Raw genomic sequence first — 21554 nt, forward strand, 5'->3', positions numbered from 1 at the left:
ATAACGTCAATCTGATGAATCTGAAATATCACTGATCGAAGGGCAATGCTTCAGATAATGTCACCAATGGGTGTTGTCGCAATGTCATCTGTGAACCAGCGCTGGGATGTAATGAATGACGAAAGAGGTAGGAAGGTGGCAGGGGCTTTAATTTGGCGGGGCAACGCGAGGTAGGAGCCAAACCACGTGATTCACTGTGCCTAATGAGCGGTACACGCCATTACTGACACTGTCCTCATCATCGTCGTGATTGTTCGTTGTTCATTTCGACATGTCTCTATCGTCTGTCTTCGGATATGCCACAGGAAGTTTCATATTCCAGGGTTCTTTGGATGCACGCCGACTCTTCCTTGACTTTTTGGTTCCCCTACTCCTTTATGCACCAGTAGCTTCCCTATAGAATGAAATGCTCCTGTTGGCGCCCGCCGTACAGAAAGACTCGTTCTTTCCAGTCTTCGGGAGCCACTTGACAGCCCACAAAGCCTTGTCTGTCTCGCTATGCGTCGCGACACAGGCGCTACGCTCCACTGACCAGACCTTGACCTTTCCGTCCATCGCTCCGCTAAGCAAGTATTCACCCGTGTCGTTCCAGTCAACAGATGTGATCCATGAGGAGTGGCCAGTCATGTTGCTGACTTGCTCGCCATTCTTGATGTCGTAGAGAGCAATAACGGATGAGTCGCCAGCAGCAGCGAGTCTGGTGTTTCCAGGGGAGAATGAGACAGAGCGGACAGATTTGACCAGGCCTGGGGATATTTCTTTAGCAAACAATCATTACGAGTAAAACGTTCGGTGGGGGTATACCTGGTAGTGAGAACAACAACTTTCCGTTGTCATTGTTGAAGACGTAGACAGCTCCGTTCTGGTGGCCACTGGCAGTGTATCGCCCATCACGGCTCAAGTCGACTGACATACCAAAGCTTCCCTGGCCAGGGCTTCCCGTCTCGTACTCTCTAATCTTGGGCGTGCCCTCTTCTCCAACGTCCCACACATTCACCCGGCCGTCGTAGGTCGTACCCGCCAGGAATTTTCCATCCTCGCTAAGCGCAATGGCCCATACCTCGCCGGCCTTGGCCGCCTTGTTCGTGATCTCTGAGTGGAGCTTCCACTCGCTCGTGTCCTTGTTGATGGCCCAGATCTTCACCTCGCCGGCGAAGCCTGCACTCGCGGCGACCAGACCATTGCGGGAGGTGCAGATGTGGTGGCAGCCCAGCTTGTGTGCACCGCTGATGGATTGCGTGATGGGGATCGTGGGGTCGGCTGTGTCGTGGATGTGGAGGGTTGATGAGCCGCTTGCAGATAAGACGGCCCTTGAGGTAGTGGCCAAACTGAAGATATCGGTTATGTGGGCTAACGTTGCTGCATGTTAGCAAGATGAAGCTCTAGAGACGATGATTCGGAGGTTCTCAAGCTCTAGCTGATAGGTAGCTCACCATTATCCACAGTGTGTGTGGTCAAATATTGTTTCGACTGGTAGGATTAGCTTCCTTTTCGTACACGAACAGACAATTGAGGTCGTACCATGATTACCAGCCCATGCGAAGCTCGTACCGCTGTAGTTGATGCGCGGTTGTGAGTAGGAAGGTAATGGACGCGATGTGGTCGGGAAGGTGGGGGCTGACATCACACATTTGCGAGAAAAGACCCCTGCAAAGAGCAGCTGGGGCACTGCAGGAGGGGCAATGGAGGGGCACCAACAAGTACCCTTGCTCAGTTTACCTCAGCGCCCCGACTTTATTCAACCTCATTCTTTTTTCATCTTCTAAACATGTATCTCGGGGAACACTTATGAAGAGTAGTTTCCTTCCATTTGATTCTATGATGACAGTACTACTCGCAGAGAGATCAACTTGCCTTCAAGAAACAATGCTGCCCGCTTACATGGCTCCTGTTTCCACCTCAGCCTTCGATGGCCTTTTGTACAAGTCAAAACGCCCTTGAATTCTTTGTACAAATCACAAGGGTTTCTAGCAGTCGCTTCTCAAAGCTACAATTTCCAGCTCTCAAACTTACCGGGTTACTCCATGAGCTCAACTCACCTCGTCGAAGAAATCGCTTCCTGCTCACGGAAGAACTCAACCATTGTAACGTTCTGACAGTAAAGAGCCAACTCATACGGCGTCAAGCCACCGATGTAGGGCTCGCCAGACTCCTTCGCTCCGCCCAAGGTCGTTCTGGCCCGCAAGTCAGCCCCTGCTTTGATCAGCTCCTTTGCAGTAGGTATCATGGCCAGGTCCTGCTTCTGCTGAGACAGTCGTCGAGGGTCCTCCGGATCAGGATGCCATCTCCGCGCGTAGCACGCCATGTGGAGAGGCGTCCATCCCCGAGGGCCGAGGGCATTGGCGTCTGCGCCTTTCTTGAGAAGGAGCTCGACGGTCACGCTCGCTCGTACGCCCCATCTACATACGACATGCAGCGGCGTGATCCCGTTGGCGTCTGTGGTGTTTGGGTCGGCGCCGTGAGAGAGCAACCACTTGATTGCTTGATGTCGCCGGGTGACGTCGCCATACGCCGCCGCGAGCAAGGGTGTGCCGAAGTTGTACGTCTCTGACCTTTGCAGTATGGGGAAGTTGCTTCCAAAAGTGCTTTCTACGCGTCCATAGTTCATCATGTCTATTGGGGTTCCGGTCTTCTCAAAGGCGTAGTTGACTGATGCGCCGGCCTCGACGGCCGCTTCCAACGCAAGGAGGTTGCCGTTGAAGCTGGCCCATCGAAGAGCATACCAGTCATCCTCTTGTCCACTTCGCTGGTAAAGCACACACCTCAACGTTTGATACAGTGACCTACATGTGATGGCCAAATTTTTGAGGTCGGTAATGCCTTCAAGAACGTTCGATGGCGTTGGCTTATTGGGGTCTTCGTAAAAATAATCATCCACTATCTTCAGGTCATCGGAGTCGGAGTCGGCCTCGGCTTCGAGAGCACCGTGAAGTCTTAGATGTTTTGCTGGCTTTGGCTTCGGTCGTGGGCCAATGGCTTTCACGATCTGCAGGACAAGCTCCGTTGGGATAGGAATGCCTGCCAGACCGGTGGTCTTGGAGTCGTCTCGAGGCGGCTGAGGTGATATCATTTCGGCAACTTGATTCAGTCCCAAAGTCGTACTTATTAGGTGTCTTTGCCGTTCTATCCACGTCTATGCGACCTCTGTTGGTTGCATCAGATAGGCGTGTTTGTGTCTACTTGCAAGTTGTGGTTGACTTTAGAAGAGTCAGTCCTTGTATTATGTAGTTTGGTATTCCGATGCACATACAGTTCGCACTCTTGTCTGCAGATTGACTTCTCAAAACATATCTATGACCATATCTTTGCTCGCCGTAGTTGATCATGATTTATCAGAGTGCACGGCTTCATTGTCGCTTTGCTTTGGTTCTTATTGTTCCAAATACCACGTGTTATTCACACAGAACAATGGAGGACTTGCCCCAGTGCATAAAACTGGGACTCCATCTTTGTCTAAGGTTACAACCCCTACTTCCGTTGAACATGTCTTTGTTGATCCTATTAGCCAACCAGTACCCGATGGTTGGTTCTTGGAGCTGGGTTGTTAAGGAGGGGAGGCTAGAAAGAAAAAGAGGCCTGGCGGCAAGACTAAAGTCAATACATCAGAGTCGTGGCGGAACAGATGTAAAAGTTCGCTTAGGAAGTAATCCTCTGTAGGCGCCAAACTTTGGGAGATCAAGTAGCATCATCAAATGAGTGCAGCAGACAATGGAACTCAGCATAACCTGTGTCTATCACCGAGGTTGATGTCGATGGCCCCATCTCAGCGGGCCCGGCCATCGAAACCGCGTGGATCCAGTTTTTCCGTGTTGTAACCGAGTTCTGCTTTTGGTATTCAAAAGCCGTGCCCGCTCGAGACATTCTTCTACATCGACCTTGGTCTACAGACGAGATGTACGTTCATAGGGATGTTGTTTTGCCAATATTTTCCACAATTGTCGGAGTTCCGACTGTTTGTACCCGAGTCCATCATGAGATATCGATCAAGTGATGTTTGCCGTGTACCTAGTGATAGGCTCCTTCAAACGCCTGCTTTTTGCCCACGTTCCCGGCGGCATGTAGATAAACCTGAGCTTGCCACATTGAAATTCATTGTAAAGGTGCGCTGATGAACACATTCGCAACCTCCAGACGAAGTTCGAGGACCTTTATTCGCCACTTGATGATCAGCCTACAATTTCAAGCCACTCGGGGCGGATGTAGAGGCGAGCCTTGCTTCAAAGCTTCAGCGGCATTTCACTCTATTTCATGACCAGTAAAAACCGGTCTGATGACAGCTGGGCACGTCGGAAGAAGGTGATGGATTGTCCCAAACGCCAAAGTATGCTAACCAATTGTACACTTGAATATACACGTCTCGAAATGTTACACAGCCATTGGGCGATTTAAACGAACTTTCCTGAGGGGTTCTCCTCTTTCCACATATCCTTGATCTCTGCACAATGGTTGTTAGTTTGACGTGTACGAAGAACGGTTCTTGCAAGGGAGACGTACTGCTCAGGCAGTGTGGGCATACCACGTGCTGCCTCTTGATCTGGCCGCAGCCTGGGCACTTGCACAGAGACTTGACATCCTGCAACGCCTTGCCTGCCATCTGCCTGTGTCTCTTCTTCGAGTGAGAGGTCTTCTTCTTGGGTACCGCTCGCAGGATGGACTCCCAGATGCCGCCGAGCCAGGCGGGGATGTTGAGGTTGAAAGCCGGGAGCGCGAAGGAGAGCGCCGGGAGGAACGAGTTGGTGACTTGGCGTGTGTAGAGGGAGAGGATTCTTGGTGACTGAGCGAAGGCTGGCGCGGAGATGCGGGGGAAGAGGGAGGTCATGCGCAAAGGCTGCGCGCCCATGGCGATGGCTGCCATTTTTTGGGATGGTGATCGATCGTTTCGAGCTCTAATGGAGGGGTTGTTGGGAAGTCAGGGACTGCCAAAAGTAGAACCGGGGTTCTTTGTAGACGACGATATTGATTCGGGCCGAGATTTGTTTTGCTGCCGGGTATCGAGGGTTCGTGGCTGCGTAGATGTTCTGTCGTGAAAATGTGTATCCACGTTGAAGCTGCTGCTACACCACTGTCGTGCACATCGCGAGGCTCAAGCTTGTTCCATTCCAAGCCGGAAAAAAAAAAACGGCTTGCGACCGGGGAGCTGTCAATTGAGATCTGCCAGCCAATCACAGCTTTGAAGGTGCACAGACCGCCATCAGCCAATCAAGGTGATGGAGACCCCTTTTCCCCTTTCCCTCCCACACCCCCTGCACCTACCTCCCTGCAGGGAAATTATTTGTTTGCTGGAGTGGAAGGAGCAACCTATTAGCTGCAGCCAACGGCGACAGCCAGTGCCTGGCAGACAGGACACGGGGGGCACTGGGGGGGTGGACGGGGACGGGTAGCAAGCAAGTGCCAGCGAGAGAGGAAATTACCCTTGGTTGGGCCAAATCATTTGGTTGACTTGCCCACCTGGGCTCATTCTCATTCACCGGCTTCTGTCCTTCAGAAACATCCGCCAACCTCGTGATCCTCTTTTTCCTCTCTCCCTGCCCATCGCCTTCTCCAGCTCCGTCTCTCCTCCCCCTTGACGAGGCCGCAATTCGAGTTCGAGTACTAGATACCCTTCTTGGAACACAGAAACGTATCTCAACTTCACTCCTTAAAAGCACACACTCACGCGCACCGTTCACTCTCGCTCCCTTGCGGAAAAGCTATCACAATGGCGCAGCCTCAAACCATCTTCCCCCAGACCCATGTCGGTTTCGACAGCATCACGTCCCAGATTGAGAAGAAGCTCCTGAAGAGAGGCTTCCAGTTCAACGTCATCTGTGTCGGTAAGTTATTCCCCGCAACCCCAGATCACAATCACTGGCCTAGCAAGCTGGATTGTCCCCCTATGTCGCGTCGGCAATCGACTAATTGCATCTCGTGTTTCCATGATATAGGCCAGACTGGTCTGGGCAAGTCCACCCTGATCAACACCATCTTCGCCTCCCACCTCATCGACTCCAAGGGTCGTTTGATGCCCGATGAGCCCGTCCGCTCTACCACCGAGATCCAGGCCGTCTCCCACATGATCGAGGAGAATGGCGTCCGTCTGCGCCTCAACATCGTCGACACCCCCGGATACGGCGACCTGGTCAACAACGACCGCTGCTGGGATCCCATCGTCAAGTACATCAAGGACCAACACTCCGCTTACTTGCGAAAGGAGCTCACCGCTCAGCGAGAGCGTTACATCCAAGACACCCGCATCCACGCCTGCCTCTTCTTCATTCAACCCTCGGGCCACTCCCTGAAGCCCATCGACATTGTCGTCCTGAAGAAGCTGTCCGATGTCGTCAACGTCGTCCCCGTTATTGCCAAGTCCGACACCCTGACTCTTGAGGAGCGCCAGGAGTTCAAGGAGCGTATCAAGGAGGAGTTCGCTTTCCACAACCTCAAGATGTACCCGTACGACAACGACGAGTTTGACGACGAGGAGCGCAGCTTGAACACCCAGATCAAGGTCAGTCATGCCATTTGGCTCGCGCACATTCCAATTGCTAATAGACCCCACAGGATCTCGTTCCCTTCGCCGTCGTCGGCTCCGAAAAGTCCATCATTGTCAACGGCAAGCAGGTTCGCGGTCGCCAGAACCGGTGGGGTGTCATCAACGTTGAGGACGAGAACCACTGCGAATTCGTCTACCTGAGAAACTTCCTTCTCCGCACCCATCTCCAGGATCTCATCGAGACCACCTCGCAGATTCACTACGAGACTTTCCGTGCCAAGCAATTGCTTGCGCTCAAGGAGAGCAGCGCGCACGGTGGAGGTAGCAGACCCATCAGCCCTGCTGCTGACCGTGAGCTCAGCCGAAACTCTCAACGAATGACCTTGAACGGATACTAGTTTACGGATATCCCACCCCCACCTACTCGAGGCGCCTGACGGCCATGATATTCTTGGGCAGCTGGGCTTCTGACGACTTTCAATCTCATGGTGTTATGCGCAGACCAACAAAAGAACAGGCACGGTACCGCCTCGACAGCATGCGGATGCTGCATCGACCAGTAATGCTGAGGGGAGGTAGCAACCGCTACGTCCATGGTAAAACTTGGCGGAAGTGATTCCGCATGGGAGGCTCGAATATGCTTGCGTGGCGCACGGATATAGGCCCATACCCCCTTCTCTAGGCTTCATGGTCGTTGTTTAAGTACTCGTGCTGGCGAAAATAGTCCAATATTCCCCCTTTCCGCCTCATCAGCTGGACGCACTTCTACTGTTTTCTTATTTCGGCTTTTTTAAAGCAGCATTTCAAGCTCGGCTTCACTTGTACCCCCATTTTCTTCTTACACTTTAATCCATTCGTACTCTGATAGAGAGTTCGTTTCGATACCTCGTGGAATACAACCGACATGGCTTATGACTTGCGGGCTTGGATGTTTCTTGTGATGTGTATTCCTCTGTCCCGAGTACGGCAATAAATAGCCAGAGGTTTCTGCCACGTGTAGATGTGGCTCTATGGATTGCTTTTATACGCTCTCATGTGTGTATATATGCTCACAATGACCGCCCGTGCTATGAAGAAAATCCACAGACCATTTGTGAACTCTTAAAGGATATTCAGTTTCCAACGCCCCGTCACCATGCCATCCGATCCGAACCTCCCTCTCGCTCTCTATCTCTCTTATCCGCCCTCGTTGTCATGGTCTCTCTACTGAGAAGGGTTGTAGACAAAGTCCTCGAGAGTCTTGTAGGCCTTCTCGAGGTCGTCGTTGACAATAACCAGATCGTGAACGCCGGGTGTTTTGGAGTAGGCCAGCTCGAGCTTGGCTTGCGCGAGACGCTTCTGGATGTTTTCTTCCTTCTCGGTGCCGCGGCCGCGGAGGCGCTTCTCGAGCACTTCTTCTGAGGGGGGCGCGATGAAGACGTAGCGGGCGGGGAAGTTTGACGTCTTGATTTGCTTGACTCCCTAGATGTTTGAACCCCACGGTCAGTATTGGAAATTCCTGGTTGGAGGGGAAAGAGGTGTGTATAAAGCAAAAACGTACCTCCATCTCGATGTCGAGAACGACGAGCTTGCCCTTGGCGGACTGCTCCTCAATGGTGGCCTTTGAGGTGCCGTACGAGTTGCTGCCAAAGGTCGCGTGCTCGACGAAGCCGTCCTTGCTGACGAGGTCGTCAAAGGCGTCCTTTGTGACAAAGTGGTAGTCGACGCCGTCCGCCTCGCCGGGTCGCGGGCCGCGGGTGGTGTGGGAGACGGAGAGGGCGAAGGAGTCTGGGTGGCGCTCGAAGAGGAGCTTGTAGAGGGTGCCCTTGCCGACGCCCGAGGGGCCGGAGATGACGATTGGTCTGCGGTCGGAGGGGAGGACTGTCATTTTTGGATGAGTTAGTCTTGTGTGAAGTTTATGCCTTCCTTTGTTTCCTCGTTCCTTCTGGGGAGAGAATGTGTCTTGCACCGGGCTTGGGAGAGGGAGAGAAGTGGGAGGGGCAGAGGTGAATTGGGCCGTGATTCAGAGGTTTGGGTGAGGAAGTGACGATGTATGGAAGGATAGTGGTGAAGCTTACCTGGCGCCATTGTGCTTGCGAAACGAAACGATTGGCTTTTGGGTATGAATCTTGTCAGTGGAGGTTGTCGTGAGAAGGCCTGGGTAAATGGTCGGAGGCGGGGCAACATTAGATGGAGTATCGGTCAAGGAGGGCTCCAAGGGAGAAGCAAGAACTGCGCTCGCTAGCCTCGAAAGTTTCAGTAGGTCTACGGGCACGGCGGCGGTGGTCGGCAAGGGGGCAGAGGAGGGGCAGACTGGATGAGAGCGGGTTAGGACGGGCGGTCTGGACAGTCACAAGCCTCAGAGGCGGGAGAGGTGGAGGAAGGGGGTTGACGGGACTGGACCGGACACAGACAGGCACGGCGGGAGTTGGGGGACGCGGTGACACTCGCTGTACGCAGTACCTACACTGAGGTGAGGTGGTAACTGCGCGGCAGGGTAAGGTATCCAATGGTGGTGGGGGGGAAGCTCCTGCCGGCAGAATTGGGGGTGGCATATGCCGCTGAAGAGTCAACGTTGGGCGCCTCATGAGTCAGCGGGGCGGTGTGTTGGTGCCCGTTGGGGGCATGGCGGCAGGGTTTACTTTGTCTCTGATTTGCTCCCTTGCATTTGGTCGTTGCTTTTGCCCTGACGAAGTAGCGGTGTCAACACTGCTTTCCAGAAGCTCGAGCCTTACCTTGAATGAATTGCATAAGCTGAGCAGCTTCTATAGTTTCTTTACTTACTTTCAATGGGCTTTCAGCGCTAAGTTGACGCTGAATTCAGTGTGAGGGTATGATCAAGTTATGGTCTTGACCAAGTACCTATGTAAGGTAGGCTTGACTACATATGTGATTTCCCTTCAACTTCTAAGCATGGCTGTATATCATCAGTGAAATAATACGTTTCCTACCTTATTCGTTAAGTCAAATCTCGCAAACTCATTGATAATTCGTCCTGACTCATGCTGCTCTTGGCATCTTTCATGTCACAGCCAGGATAACTGGGTTAGGACTCAACTCATAGAAACGGTGGTAGAAGGGTCGTAAATCCAGGCTCAGCTTACAACGTAGAAAGAATACGAAACAAATACCTGGACTCAATGAGAACACGACTTTCCACGACCTTTGATCAGCAAGTACAACATCAAGCCGTTGACGGTGTTAGGAATCTCGAAGAGAACACGTACTTCATGTATCCTCAATTGACTGACGCAGCATTTATTATTGATGTTCAGGCAAAAATACAATCAGTCAAGTTGCTAATTCTACTGGGTATCGTTACCATTCCATGATGCTCTCCCAGTGTCGTTCCCAAGTAGTAACCTGATTCACCAGACCCAAATGCCCATGTGTATTGGAAGCAGGTCAGATCCAAAGTCTCACATACTATGTGAACTCTTTCAAAGAGTTCATCCAGATCTAGCTCGGAAACTCCGGGGGAATGTAGTAAGCGTTGAAAACCTCTATCGTCGCACTCCCTTCTCCAAAGGGGGGAGACGAGAAACTACCTACCAGGACACCGTCTCTTCGATCTGCCGCCTTCTGAGACCACAAGACGATGTGAACTAAATCAGAACACCTCGTGTCAACTATTCAAGGATTTTTTTGTTTCAGCTTGATGCCGGTCGTAAAAGGAATATCATTGTTCCTGTCGGCCTCTATCGGTGATCGCTACATTGCTGCTTCGCAACGTATCTCAATGCAAAGGCAACTTCGATGGCGCGAAATCGTTTACCGACGGACCTACATTGGAACCGCAAATGAATCTTTCGTAGAACACATGATCCATCAGAGGAGAAGTCTCACTGTGCTGTCGCCTCCTCGCAAACTCCACCATGTCTACCTTTTGAGAAGACGCGATCGGCGCCTTCGTCACCCTTGAATCACGATTTGAAAAGTCATACATAGCTCAAAGGTATGATGCCACACAGGAAACAGATGGTTTGTCTGTGTAGATCTCAGAATGACAAGGTCGAATCATGGAAAGGAGTCAGAGGACTACACACCGTCGAACAGGTAGGCTGGAGATTCCCCTTGAAATAGACTACGGGCTATACAGGAGATATGTAAACTATCACACTGTTGTGGATCTTACTACTGATCACAAAAAGTCGTTCGGTCCTTGTTAGAGTGCCTTGATAAGTGATTGAATTCTTCAAGTACGAAGATGATTCTCGAGAGCGAAAAGACAACAATGTTTTGCGTCAGCTCTCTAGCCCTCGTCTCTGATGTATGCCACCTGCTGTCTGATTAATCTATGATGGAATCCTACGTCAGTGTCTTTGTTTGATCGATGGGAACGGCTCGGGAAACGGCAACGGGATCGTCACCTATATCCTTCCATCTTCCGATATAGCCGACTGGCATACCACATATATACACTGCAAGTATCTCCCAGCCACAAGTAGGAAATAGTCATTATAGCTGGAGGCTCAACCTGTCTTCGTCACGATAAGCCACGTAATCAAAAAGTGTCCCAGTTCTTGGCAGCAAATTACAATCAACCTGAAAGCGTATGAAATGGCAATCGAGGGCATTCAGAGCGCGGCGCAGCCCCTGTGAGCGCGGGAACGATCCCGTCCAATCCGACCCCGCATGATGGATGGGGCCAGACTCCTTTCACATGTTTCTTCGTTGATCTGGATGGCGGCTGTTGATCTCTCAGGCTGTGGAAGTGCCGCACAATTGTGGTGGTTGGTGTTGATGTTGCCGGCGAAATGGCAAGAATGTCGAGTTTGTGGATACGGCACTGGCCTGGAGCCCCGAGACTTGCATATCTTGTGATGGCGAAGCCTCTGAAGAGCTTCAATGAACTCGAGAATGCAACATCGGTGGTGAGAGGGTGCTTAAAATAGAAACACAGATCAAGATGACAGCTAGGCTTAGCCAACGGTGAGCTTCGATTGCCGGCCCACGGCATTCTGGAGTACCCTGGGCCATCTGCCCGGCCCCCAAATCCGGGGTCGACGCCACGTAGCCTGCATTGGAACGCAAAAGGCTCGGTTGAAGATGCCGGATAGTGCAGGCAAGAATGTAGTGGCGATGCCACAAACGGTGAGTGTTGGTCGGGAAGGTCGGCCGTCGGACCCGATCACGGCACGGAACCAAGGTGCCGGGCGGGGCCGTGTCTACCGGTCGGTTGCTTCCCATGCCCCCGCCCCCCCTGGTTAGTGAGTGAAATATTCCTTCCCCCCGCCAAGAGTCAAATAAGATGGGGGCCGTTTGGTGAGTGAGGTAATAATTTGCATGTGGGGGCCCAGCAGGGGGATGCGAGTCTATCACAATCAAGCACTTGTGCTGGACAGGACCCATTCACCCGGCCGAAATACGATGTGCTGGGCCGCTGGCAAGTGCAATCTTTTTGAACCCCATCGTAAAGAGCCAGTCACGGGGACGGCAGTAATGGGGCATCCAAAGTGGTTGACTTCTGGCGGAGTACCACTTGCGACAGGATTTCCTTTCGTGTTCAACGGGCCCAGCGGCTCCACGGCACGCGGGACACCCGCGTTTTCCATGCCATGCCGTGATATGCGATGCACCGCCCGCAGCCGCTGTAGTCTCGTGCCTTGCAGCTGGTAGGGCGCTACTAACGACACTAGTCGATGGGGGCAGAAGGGAGGCAAACGAACGGGGTGATTTGTGTTCCTGGATCTCGTATGGTAGCACGAACTTTCGGCGCAGAACAACTGCTAAGGTACGGTGGCTTGTGAAAGACCAGCGCTGAGAAACCATTTTGCGCATCGACAAGGCTTCGTCATCTCCACCAACACAGCCTAGAAAATCAGCCGCAAGAAACCTAAGCCCAAAATTCCAATTGGCGGTTGGACCAGCCGCCAGCTAGGCCAGCCAGATCGGGAGGTTGTCGGGTTCACGTGGTTGGTAGTGCGTGGAACAAAGAACCAAGTTGGGTACTGACCAAAGGCAAAATCGTCTCAAAACAACCGTCTCTGGGTTCCCGAGTGTCTTCTTTGGGGAAGAGAGTTACAGAGACAGCGGTTTGCCCGAGCGCTGAGGCGGTTTTGGCTCGCCACAAAGGCAGATGTACCAGGCGGACCCTGGAAAAGTAGCGTAGAGATGACACCATGCTGAGGTGAAAACATCGGATATGTTCAGTGGTGGAAGGGGAGAAGAATGCGAAAGTTCAGAATTGGCCGTGGTTCGTTCTGTCAATCAATCGACTTCGCCCGTTCCCCGTGTCTCAGAGTCTCCTGTTGGCTAGTCGGGGCGCATTGTCCTAGGAAAGCTTGAACAAGTATGTCTCACACGGTTTCGAAGGGGACTGTCTCTTCCGGGAGATGTCTTTCTGAGTGGTGACGTTGAAAGCAGACTCGGACCTGTCACTGTAAACAACATCAACTCACATGACCAGCAAATATTATTGAAAGACGGTGCCTCTCGGGCGCATGTCGTCTGTTCGTAAGAGGAAGGCCCAAGAGATGGAGCCCTGCAGCATGGGAATGGACCCCAGCGGCCCTGCAGATAAACGAGCCCGAGGACCAACAAGGAGATTAGTTTAGGCTGGGAAAGTAATGAGAAGCCAAGCTTTAGCATATGCAGAGAGGAGAAAGTGGGCGACTAGTCAGCGCCCCTCGCTCTCGTCCACTGATTTGCTCGTTGAGTTGTTGCGAATTGCCCATGTCTGTTCAGTCTACGCCCGGATCAGCGAGTTGTCCGGGCCATCCCATGTTCTCTTCTTTCTTTCGCTTCTTTCGCGTTTGGGACTTTTGACTGTGGAGAGAGGGGTGGTCTCTGACGCTTCCCAGTCCTGTAGGTGTGGGAGAGAAGGGCCTTGCTTCAGGAACTGTGATGCCGAGAGGCTGTGTGTGTGTGTGTGTGACCTCGCGAGTAGAGAGTTTGTATGGCGGGTGTGGCTGGACGACAACAAACGGAAAGAAAGGCAATTAGTAAAGCAGACTCTACAACGTAGGCAAAGTCGCGAGCTAATGACGGCGATCTGGCGAAAAGTACTCCGTATGGTTGTAAAGATAGGACCGTCGGTCTGGAAAAGTCGACGACGGGGCGGGGGCTAAGGCCGCCTGCGAGACGGAAACCAATTCGACTTGTTTTTGACTCGCAACAGGGGGGGCGCAGAGGCGAAGGAGCCAATAGATGGGCTGGACAGGTGAGCAGAGATGAGACGGTGATGTGAGAGCAAGCCTCAAGGTCCGAGAGACTTGGAGGGAAGTGCCGGGGGACTCGAGATGGGACGGAGAGACATCATTGTCCTTGTGGTTCTTTCTTTTTCTTTGCTTGTGGCAGTAAGGTACCTGACGGAGTATACTTGTTTACCGTTCTTACCGTGAGGTGAACCCTGAGGCAAAGTATCACGGTAAAGGTACGGAATAGAAAAGGTACATCGAGGGTGGGAGAGAAGAAGGTGCAAAGGTGAGGTGGGAGAGATTGTGTGACGCTAGGCCGAGATGAGACAAAAGCAGTGAGCATCGTATCCAGCAGGCGGGAGCCAAGGTGCCTTTTCCATTTTTAATTTACATGTCACGACTTCCCTAAGTTCCCTCGCCGTGTCAAGTTTCGCCGTTGCTCCTCCTTCTTATTACTATTACTTGCCTCCTCTTATTAGCCCAGAGACTGTCTGTTGCACCTGGTCTCGTTTCTCTTTTCTCTCCACGAATCCGTCTGGAGACCTCTCTCATTGTTTGCAGTCTGCAACAACTCGCTCGACAGAGTCGCGCCTGTATTGTTCGTCTGTGTAAAAGGAAGAAAAGCACCGTACACACAACCACACACAGCACCCTCCTCCAACCACTTCACACACACCTCGTTCCTCTTTTCGTTTCTCGTCACTCTCTCAAACCACATCCGCAAATCCACAGAAGAATTGTTTCCTTTTTGGACCCTTTTTAGTGTCTCAATTCTCATTTTCTTGCCTTGCCTTGGCTCACCACAAATACCCACATTCATCTTCTCGACGCTCTCTTGGATTTCGTCCCACCTTTTAGACTAAAGGCACGACCAAACGAAGAATAACGACTTCACCAAATACTTCTACGACTACACACGTCTAATACCCGACGCCTACCAGCCCAACACTACTACCTGGAAATAATCCTGCCAGTATTGCAGCCATGCTTGTAAGTCGTAGCCCTTTTTATTCTTCTATCCCTCCTCCACGCCGCTTCCATTGGATCGTTTGGTCCAATCGACCGTTTCGACCGTTGTAGCAATCCATCGCGCTGCGTCGATCAGGGCGCAAGAGACAAGCCAAGTTCCTCTCCTGTTGGTTCATGTGGAGAGACATCCCCATGAGCCATCATCGGAATCCTGTACATTGGCGACGCCACATTCTGTCGATCCCCCTCCCCCTCATGTTCCTTTTCTGTCCCTTCCCCAAGACATGCTGCAACACCAACATCACCGTGTAACTTTAATCTAATTTGGCGCCAATCTGCAGGTCCAAACTGCTCTTGTCGCATTGAGTGCGACTCTGGCTGCCGCTGTCAAGTCTCTCACCGTCAAGGGCAATGCCTTCGTCACTGAGGGCGGCGAAAAGTTCCAGATCGTTGGTGTCGACTACCAGATTGGCGGCAGCGCCGGCTACGACCCTTCTCACGGTCGCGACCCCCTCAGCGATGGTGACATTTGCCTGCGCGATGCTGCCCTTCTCCAGCGCCTGGGCGCCAACGCCATCCGCGTCTACAACCTGGACCCCAACTTGAACCATGATGCTTGCGCTTCCGTCTTTAACGCAGCTGGCATGTATATGATTCTCGACGTCAACTCTCCCCTCGTCGGCGAGAGTATCACGAGTTTCGAGCCCTGGACCAGCTACTACGCTGCCTACCTCAACCGCACCTTCGCCATCGTCGAGGCTTTCAAGAGCTACCCCAACACCCTCGCCTTCTTCTCCGGCAATGAGGTCATGAATAACGTTCAGACGGCCGAGTTCGTTCCCCAGTACCTCCGCGCCGTCACTCGCGACTTGAAGAACTACATCGCCAAGCACTCCGACCGCGCCATCCCCGTCGGTTACTCCGCTGCTGACGTGCGCGAGATTCTCGTCGACTCCTGGAACTACCTGCAGTGTGCTGAGAACGGAGACGCCAAGGACCCCAGCCGCATCGATCTCTTCGGCCTCAACTCCTACTCGTGGTGCGGTGATTCCAGCTTCAAGACCTCCACCTACGACCAGCTCGTCTCTAGTCTGAAGGACACCTCTGTGCCCGTCTTCTTCTCCGAGTTTGGCTGCAACCAGGTCACCCCTCGCCCCTTCACCGAGATTGGCTCCATCTATGGCTCCGACATGAACTCCGTCTTCTCCGGAGGTCTCGTCTACGAGTACAGCCAGGAGGACAACAACTATGGTCTCGTCAAGGTCAATGACGATAAGTCCGTCAAGCTGCTCATTGACTACCAGAACCTTGCCACGCAGTACAAGAAGGTCGACTTCAAGACCCTGCAGGCCACTAAGGCTCCTTCCTCCTCTCCGGACCCTCCCAAGTGCGCCTCGTCCCTGATCAAGGAGAAGGGATTTAACAACAACTTCACCCTGCCGGACGTTCCCCCTGGTGGCCAGGACCTCATCGACAACGGTATCAAGAACAAGCCCTCTGGCAAGATCATCTCCATCTCCGACTGGACCGTCAAGCACAAGGTCTACGATGTTGACGGAAAGACGGAGATCACTGGCCTCGCCGTCTCTCCCCTTGCCGACTCCGACTCCAACACTCCCGGCACTAACACTGGCGGTACTACTATTCCTGCTGCCACCGGCACCTCCACCCCTACCGGCACTTCCACCCCTTCGTCGAGCACCACCCCCAATGCCGGCATCGCAGTGCGCCCCGAGGTTGCCGCTCTTGCTGCACCTCTGCTTGCTCTTTTGTTCTTGTAAAAGCTCTGGAAGCGTACGCTGGATGTTGTATGTGGCTCATTAGGAAGGTTTGGAGGTAATGACTTGGTTTCTTTCTGGCATCATAGATTCCCCGCGGTTTGTTTATAAACCTCAATTGATACTTATTAAGACTTGAGCTATGGCGTACTAGATGTGATGAGTGCTTGAATTTTGTGCAAGCTAAACCCTTCCAATTAGTGTAACTTGACACTGGCGATGGTTCGCGATCGTACGTATCACGATAGTTTGAGAGAGACATCTTGGGCATCTTGATGTATGATCTCACGTCTGAGACAGCCTATTCTGTATCGTCGTATATAAATAACGTACTCACGGGATATGATTGGCAGGGGGGGCATCAAGATGCTGGTGGGCGCTGGGCTCATGTCTAGAAGCTGTGTGCACCGGAGATGGAGGGCATCAATCTACGTTAACCTATGCCGACCTTTGAACGTCATGGAAAAGGAGAGAAGTCGAGGTTGAACCCCCTGAGATCCGTTCGCTCCGTCACGTTCTTTCAGCCCTGGACGTATTCGTGAATGTAGGGCTTGAGCGAGATGGTCAGTGATTATTATAGAAATAGCGGGAAGACAGGGAGTATTAAGGAAGGAACGTGAGACTTACTACTTTGAAATCATAAAAAGAACTTTGACCTTAAGCAGACGTATCCAAGATGGATAGTGTGTAAGATCAAGACCCGATTGATCCCATTGTAAGGTGCCTGCCCGTGGCGTTGTTTAATCTTCCTAGGTAAGAGCAACGAAAGCGTTCAACAGACTGGAAAAGTCTTGTTCTTTATATACTACCTTGGCCGTGGAGGAATGTCATCTCGGCCTTGTGAAACTGAATGGTGTCCTTCACAGACTTTGCGGCGGGCGAAAGTGGCAAAAGCTCCCTGCAAGCCAGAACGTATCTCATCTTTATAGATTAATCTGGCTCTTGAACAGAATCAAATAAGCAGCCTCCTCTCAGCTTGACTATACTGTGACTTATTGATAATAATAATCTCCCCAAGTAAGAGGAACAAAGGCTAACTATGTAATCACAAACCAGAACGTGTATTGCTTTTATATCCTACCGTAGCTCTAAGATGATGGAGCCCCTTGAGCCTGTTCCCAAAATTATCGCTGCTAATCCTCTCTGTTTTAACAGTCTGAAGCTCAAGGGTAAAAATGAGATCTGCTCATTGACAAGGGCCTTTTGCCACCTTCCTCGCCCCGTTCCGGCCTCTTTATCAAGGACCCTACACGCTGTCACTAACCACGCTTCACTGGGAGGGGTGTAAAAGCGAGTGATACAAGGTGAAACGATGGAGTGTGGTGTTGGGTTATGTAAAGAGTATATACATTTACGTTTAAAGCAAAGTGGATGGGCTGAGACTTTACGTTAGAAGAAGTAACGGCAGAGAACTAGATTGCTTTATAGCGATGAGATTCTACAGATATAGATACTTACAAACACTTGTCTCTTAAGCCATGAACTTGATCCAGAACAGGCAGGCCTTATCTTAGCTAGGCCGTGGCTCTCCAAGGTAACAAGATCAGCAATCATCTTATCCAGATCCCATCATCGTTCGACAACGGACTGGTTTCGCGCCTAGACGACAAATTTGAAAATGTTAATCCTTCTTTTCGCGTTCAAATGGTTCCTCCAAGTCATCCCCGGCCGTGAACATACTGAAAGTTCGCCAATTCATGGTCGTCTTGGTCGAACTAATCATGTCCGTTATAGAGCCGGGAACTCTCGATATTGTGCAAAAGCTAAATACCCTTCTTGCCTTTTCTTAACAAGAGTCATAACAGGAAACGCAAGGGACGAAGCGCGCGTGGCATCTAGAGTACGTCAAGGGACTATACATATACGTCTATGAAGAGGACTGAATAAGCTGGGGGCTTGGAAGGAACCACAACCACCAGGCATTCTACAAACGCAATAAAAAGAGCTTGGGATGCCGTTTCCATCTGCAAAAGACCGTACATGCTACGTCACTTTGTTCAGAGAGCCCAAGGACGGGATACCTGCCTTTCTATCTCTCTATATAAATGAGACAAAAGATAGGTTCTCTCTCCCTTCGGATATGATCAGTCGGCCAGCTTGACACAGGAGTATCAATAGTCTTTAACGTCATCTTAAATTGATGACTGAACACACACGCACACACACTAGACGAACATCGCTTTAATCACTTCGAGTCACAACAACATTGAAACGAGAAACAAGCATTGAACCTCTAGTCAAGATCACATTACAGAGCGTCTAATTATTTGCTCATCTGATCGTCGACCATGCCCTCCATACATACGATACAAGGACCCGGCCCTCGACCTTCCTGTCAAGAGCATTTGTTGCACCAGCCTTCATAAACACCGTAAACTTTGCAAGCGTACAAGAAAGTGGGCAAGATGCCATTCCAAGTACCAGGCAAAAACTTTCCTTTCGTCTAAACCCGTGATACCAGAACTATGGCTCTCCAAGTCCACCCCCCCAAACACACATATTTCATTTCATTTATACCGTTTAACCTCTGAACTCCTCAGCGCCGCTGGCCTCCCATCTGCCGGGGACAAGGGCCAGGGGCACAATACCGGAGACGTGCATCTCGGGGCCGAAGATCTTGGCGTTCAGGCCAAGTTCTTGGGTGGCAGCCTTCATGTTCTTGAGACCCTCCTGGTAGTTGGGGCCGGCACGACGGACCCAGATCTGGACCTTGTGCTCGTTGAGCTGCTTGGCGTAGTCGCGGAGGGCGCGGATGACACCCTTGAATGTGCTGGCGACGTTGGTGAAGTTGGCGATACCACCACCAATGAAGAGGACCTTGCCCTCGTCGGTCAGGGGAGCGCGGAGCATGAGGTCGAGGACGGTGCGGGCGTAGTGGTAGGTCTGAGACTCGGTGGGAGCACCAGAGTACTCACCGTAGTTGGCGAGCTCGTCGGCGAAACCGGAAGAGGCAATGGCATCGGCGTAGACGACGGAAGCACCACCACCAGCGACCAGAGTCCAGATACGTCCGTTGGGGTTGAGGACGGTAAGCTTGAGGGAGGCACCGGTCTTGGCGTCAAGGTCGGCAATGTAGGCCTCCTCCTTGGTCAGCTCACGACCGAAGGGAGCGGGGAACTCCATCGGCGGGCCGGCATCGATGTTGACCTTCTCGCCGTTGGCGGCGGCGACGTTGGTCAGGCCGAGAGCGGCAGGGGAGCGGGCAATAGCCCACTTGACACCGCACTCGAAGTCGGCGGTCTGGTCGAGCTTGGCAGCAAGATCGAGGAAGTGCACAGAGGCGGAGGTGGCATCCTCGTTGGGGATGACAACGAGGGGGTTGATCTCGAGGTAGGTGAACTGGCACTCGACGTAGACGGCGTACAACCGGGTGATGAAGTCAACCAGCACGTTGTGAACACCCTTGGGGACCTTCTTCAACAGAGACGCGGCGATCTCGTCGTTGGAAGGGTATTGTGAGAGGTCGACGGGGATCAAGAGCTTCTCAGCCTTGGCGTCAACATCACCGACATCAACACCACCCTCGTGGGTGAAGAGGATCCAGTCGCCCTATCGGAAATCCATGATTAGCATCGATGATTTTATGTGAGGGTTTCGACAGATGAGGCATAAGGGCCGTCGTATGCATATGGCAACTTCTGCAAGAGGCATGGGTGGACGGGGTGGACGGGCCACAGGCCTCGTCTCGTGGCATCCGTTCGTCCGGTTCGGGAGAAAAATTACCGGAAAGGGCAGTCCAGCGGCCGGAATCCACTTATTTGACCCATGGATAGGAAATGGCATAAAGCATGCAAATTCCCTTTCCACGGTTGCCAAACAAAGTTTTCTTCCAGTTATTCTCACTTTCAACCGTCGATGAGTTTCACTTTTGCAGTGTGATGATGCGTTGGTGTTTTCACACCCGCGCGACTCATTGATGGATGGACTGCCCACTCCGGCCCCGCCAACGAATTGGAGAAGACGGCCCGCCACGCCATGCCTCGCCACGAATGATCTGCTGCGGCTGCTGCTGCTGCTGCCACAAAGCAACCGCCAGCTCAAAAGGGGAGGAAATCTGCGACAAAACTTACATCTCTGACGGACATGATGTTGATGTAGTACTCGGTGTCTTGAGGGTGGGGAACGAAGGGCTCGACGAGGAATTGGCGCAGGACACCAGTGACGGTCTCGACCTTCTGCTCCTTACCAGCACGCTCGGCGATCCAGGCGCGAGCCTCGGGCCAGGTCTTGTTGAGGGCCAGGAGACCGCTCTTGCCACGGCGCTTGATCAATTGATCGGGCTTGGCGACGAACTTGACACCGGGCTGGAGAACCCAGGGGTAGGTGACCTCGGCCTGGTTGAGGACATCCTCGACGTTGGCATCCTCGGGGAAGTGCAGAGAGCACAACCTGGGGGGAGGGTTGTGCTTGGTGGGGACGGGAAGAGGAGAGGCCTTGATGACGGGAGCGCGGGTGAGGTGGTAGTTGAGGATAGCCTTGCCGTCGGCCTCGAGGATGGACTTGGCGGACATTCTGGCGGTTGTGAGGTGAGAAAGAGGTGAGTTTTCTTGAGAGTTCTTTTCCCTGCTTTATTTTGCCTGAATTGGGAGCGGACTGGTCAGCGATTGCCTTTGGAAAACGAAGTATATTTGTGTGGCTCGGAGGTGGAGTTTGGAGTTCCGCTGCCCGTCAGCCAGCAGCAGACTTTCTTTCAGCTGGCTGAGCTTCTGGTAAGGAGCTTCGTGGGCGGCAAATGTCACCACGGCAAGCAAGCGGAAGGCTCCAGATGTTCGCGCCGAGCTCTGGAAGAGGGGCTATCACGATCCAACCGGAGACTCGGCTGGGATGGAGGAAAGACGAGGCGACAAGATTGAGCTTTGGAAGAGTGTTTGGCTGCAGTGAGAACATACCGAGAGAGAGAGAGCAAGTGCTACCAGGCGACGAAGTCGAAGTCTGGGGACGAAGTTGTGGTGAAGACCTGAAATCAAGTGAATGTCAGGAATCGGAGGTCGAATCGAAGTCGAGTCGAGTCAAGCAGAGCGGTGTGTGAGGGAAGAAAGAAGCGGCGAGGTTGAAGGAGAAGTATGGATTGGGGAGTGGGAGGAATGGAGTGGAAGGAGAGAAGCTGTGCTGGTGCGTGGAGAGAGAGGGAGAAGATCGTCAGCCTTTCAAAATTTTGGATTCTGTCGAAGCTCCCAGGGATTATTTGTTGCTGGGACTTCGGGGAGAGGAAGAGCA

At 52.4% G+C, this 21554-nt stretch overlaps 7 protein-coding genes across 7 annotated transcripts; 2 read left to right on the forward strand and 5 right to left on the reverse strand.

The window, feature by feature from the left end:
• Positions 1-375: 375 nt before the first annotated feature.
• Positions 376-3070, reverse strand: CCOS01_03832 (WD repeat domain-containing protein; the record flags this gene model as incomplete). The annotated part of the gene is made up of 3 exons (XM_060452015.1): positions 376-746; positions 805-1328; positions 2040-3070. 3 exons carry the CDS (start codon positions 3068-3070, stop codon positions 376-378), a joined length of 1926 nt encoding a protein of 641 aa, XP_060318280.1.
• Positions 3071-4385: 1315 nt separating this feature from the next.
• CCOS01_03833 (ribosomal L32p family protein) lies at positions 4386-4855 on the reverse strand (the record flags this gene model as incomplete). Its single annotated transcript, XM_060452016.1, has 2 exons — positions 4386-4435; positions 4495-4855. 2 exons carry the CDS (start codon positions 4853-4855, stop codon positions 4386-4388), a joined length of 411 nt encoding a protein of 136 aa, XP_060318281.1.
• An 843-nt stretch (positions 4856-5698) lies between these two features.
• Positions 5699-6870, forward strand: CCOS01_03834 (septin; the record flags this gene model as incomplete). The annotated part of the gene is made up of 3 exons (XM_060452017.1): positions 5699-5813; positions 5925-6487; positions 6541-6870. The coding sequence occupies 3 exons, from the start codon at positions 5699-5701 to the stop codon at positions 6868-6870; spliced, it is 1008 nt and encodes a 335-aa protein (XP_060318282.1).
• An 805-nt stretch (positions 6871-7675) lies between these two features.
• CCOS01_03835 (guanylate kinase) lies at positions 7676-8638 on the reverse strand (the record flags this gene model as incomplete). Its single annotated transcript, XM_060452018.1, has 3 exons — positions 7676-7933; positions 8013-8332; positions 8530-8638. 3 exons carry the CDS (start codon positions 8636-8638, stop codon positions 7676-7678), a joined length of 687 nt encoding a protein of 228 aa, XP_060318283.1.
• Positions 8639-11803: 3165 nt separating this feature from the next.
• CCOS01_03836 (uncharacterized protein) lies at positions 11804-12232 on the reverse strand (the record flags this gene model as incomplete). The annotated part of the gene is made up of 1 exon (XM_060452019.1): positions 11804-12232. The coding sequence occupies one exon, from the start codon at positions 12230-12232 to the stop codon at positions 11804-11806; it is 429 nt and encodes a 142-aa protein (XP_060318284.1).
• A 2342-nt stretch (positions 12233-14574) lies between these two features.
• On the forward strand, positions 14575-16340 carry CCOS01_03837 (glycolipid anchored surface protein; the record flags this gene model as incomplete). Its single annotated transcript, XM_060452020.1, has 2 exons — positions 14575-14580; positions 14901-16340. The coding sequence occupies 2 exons, from the start codon at positions 14575-14577 to the stop codon at positions 16338-16340; spliced, it is 1446 nt and encodes a 481-aa protein (XP_060318285.1).
• Positions 16341-18857: 2517 nt separating this feature from the next.
• On the reverse strand, positions 18858-20848 carry CCOS01_03838 (uncharacterized protein; the record flags this gene model as incomplete). The annotated part of the gene is made up of 2 exons (XM_060452021.1): positions 18858-19886; positions 20408-20848. 2 exons carry the CDS (start codon positions 20846-20848, stop codon positions 18858-18860), a joined length of 1470 nt encoding a protein of 489 aa, XP_060318286.1.
• Between the last annotated feature and the right edge of the window lie 706 nt (positions 20849-21554).

The sequence above is a fragment of the Colletotrichum costaricense genome (genome assembly GCF_030867565.1).
Source record: "Colletotrichum costaricense strain IMI 309622 chromosome Unknown Scaffold_3.1, whole genome shotgun sequence".
Lineage (NCBI taxonomy): Eukaryota > Fungi > Ascomycota > Sordariomycetes > Glomerellales > Glomerellaceae > Colletotrichum > Colletotrichum costaricense.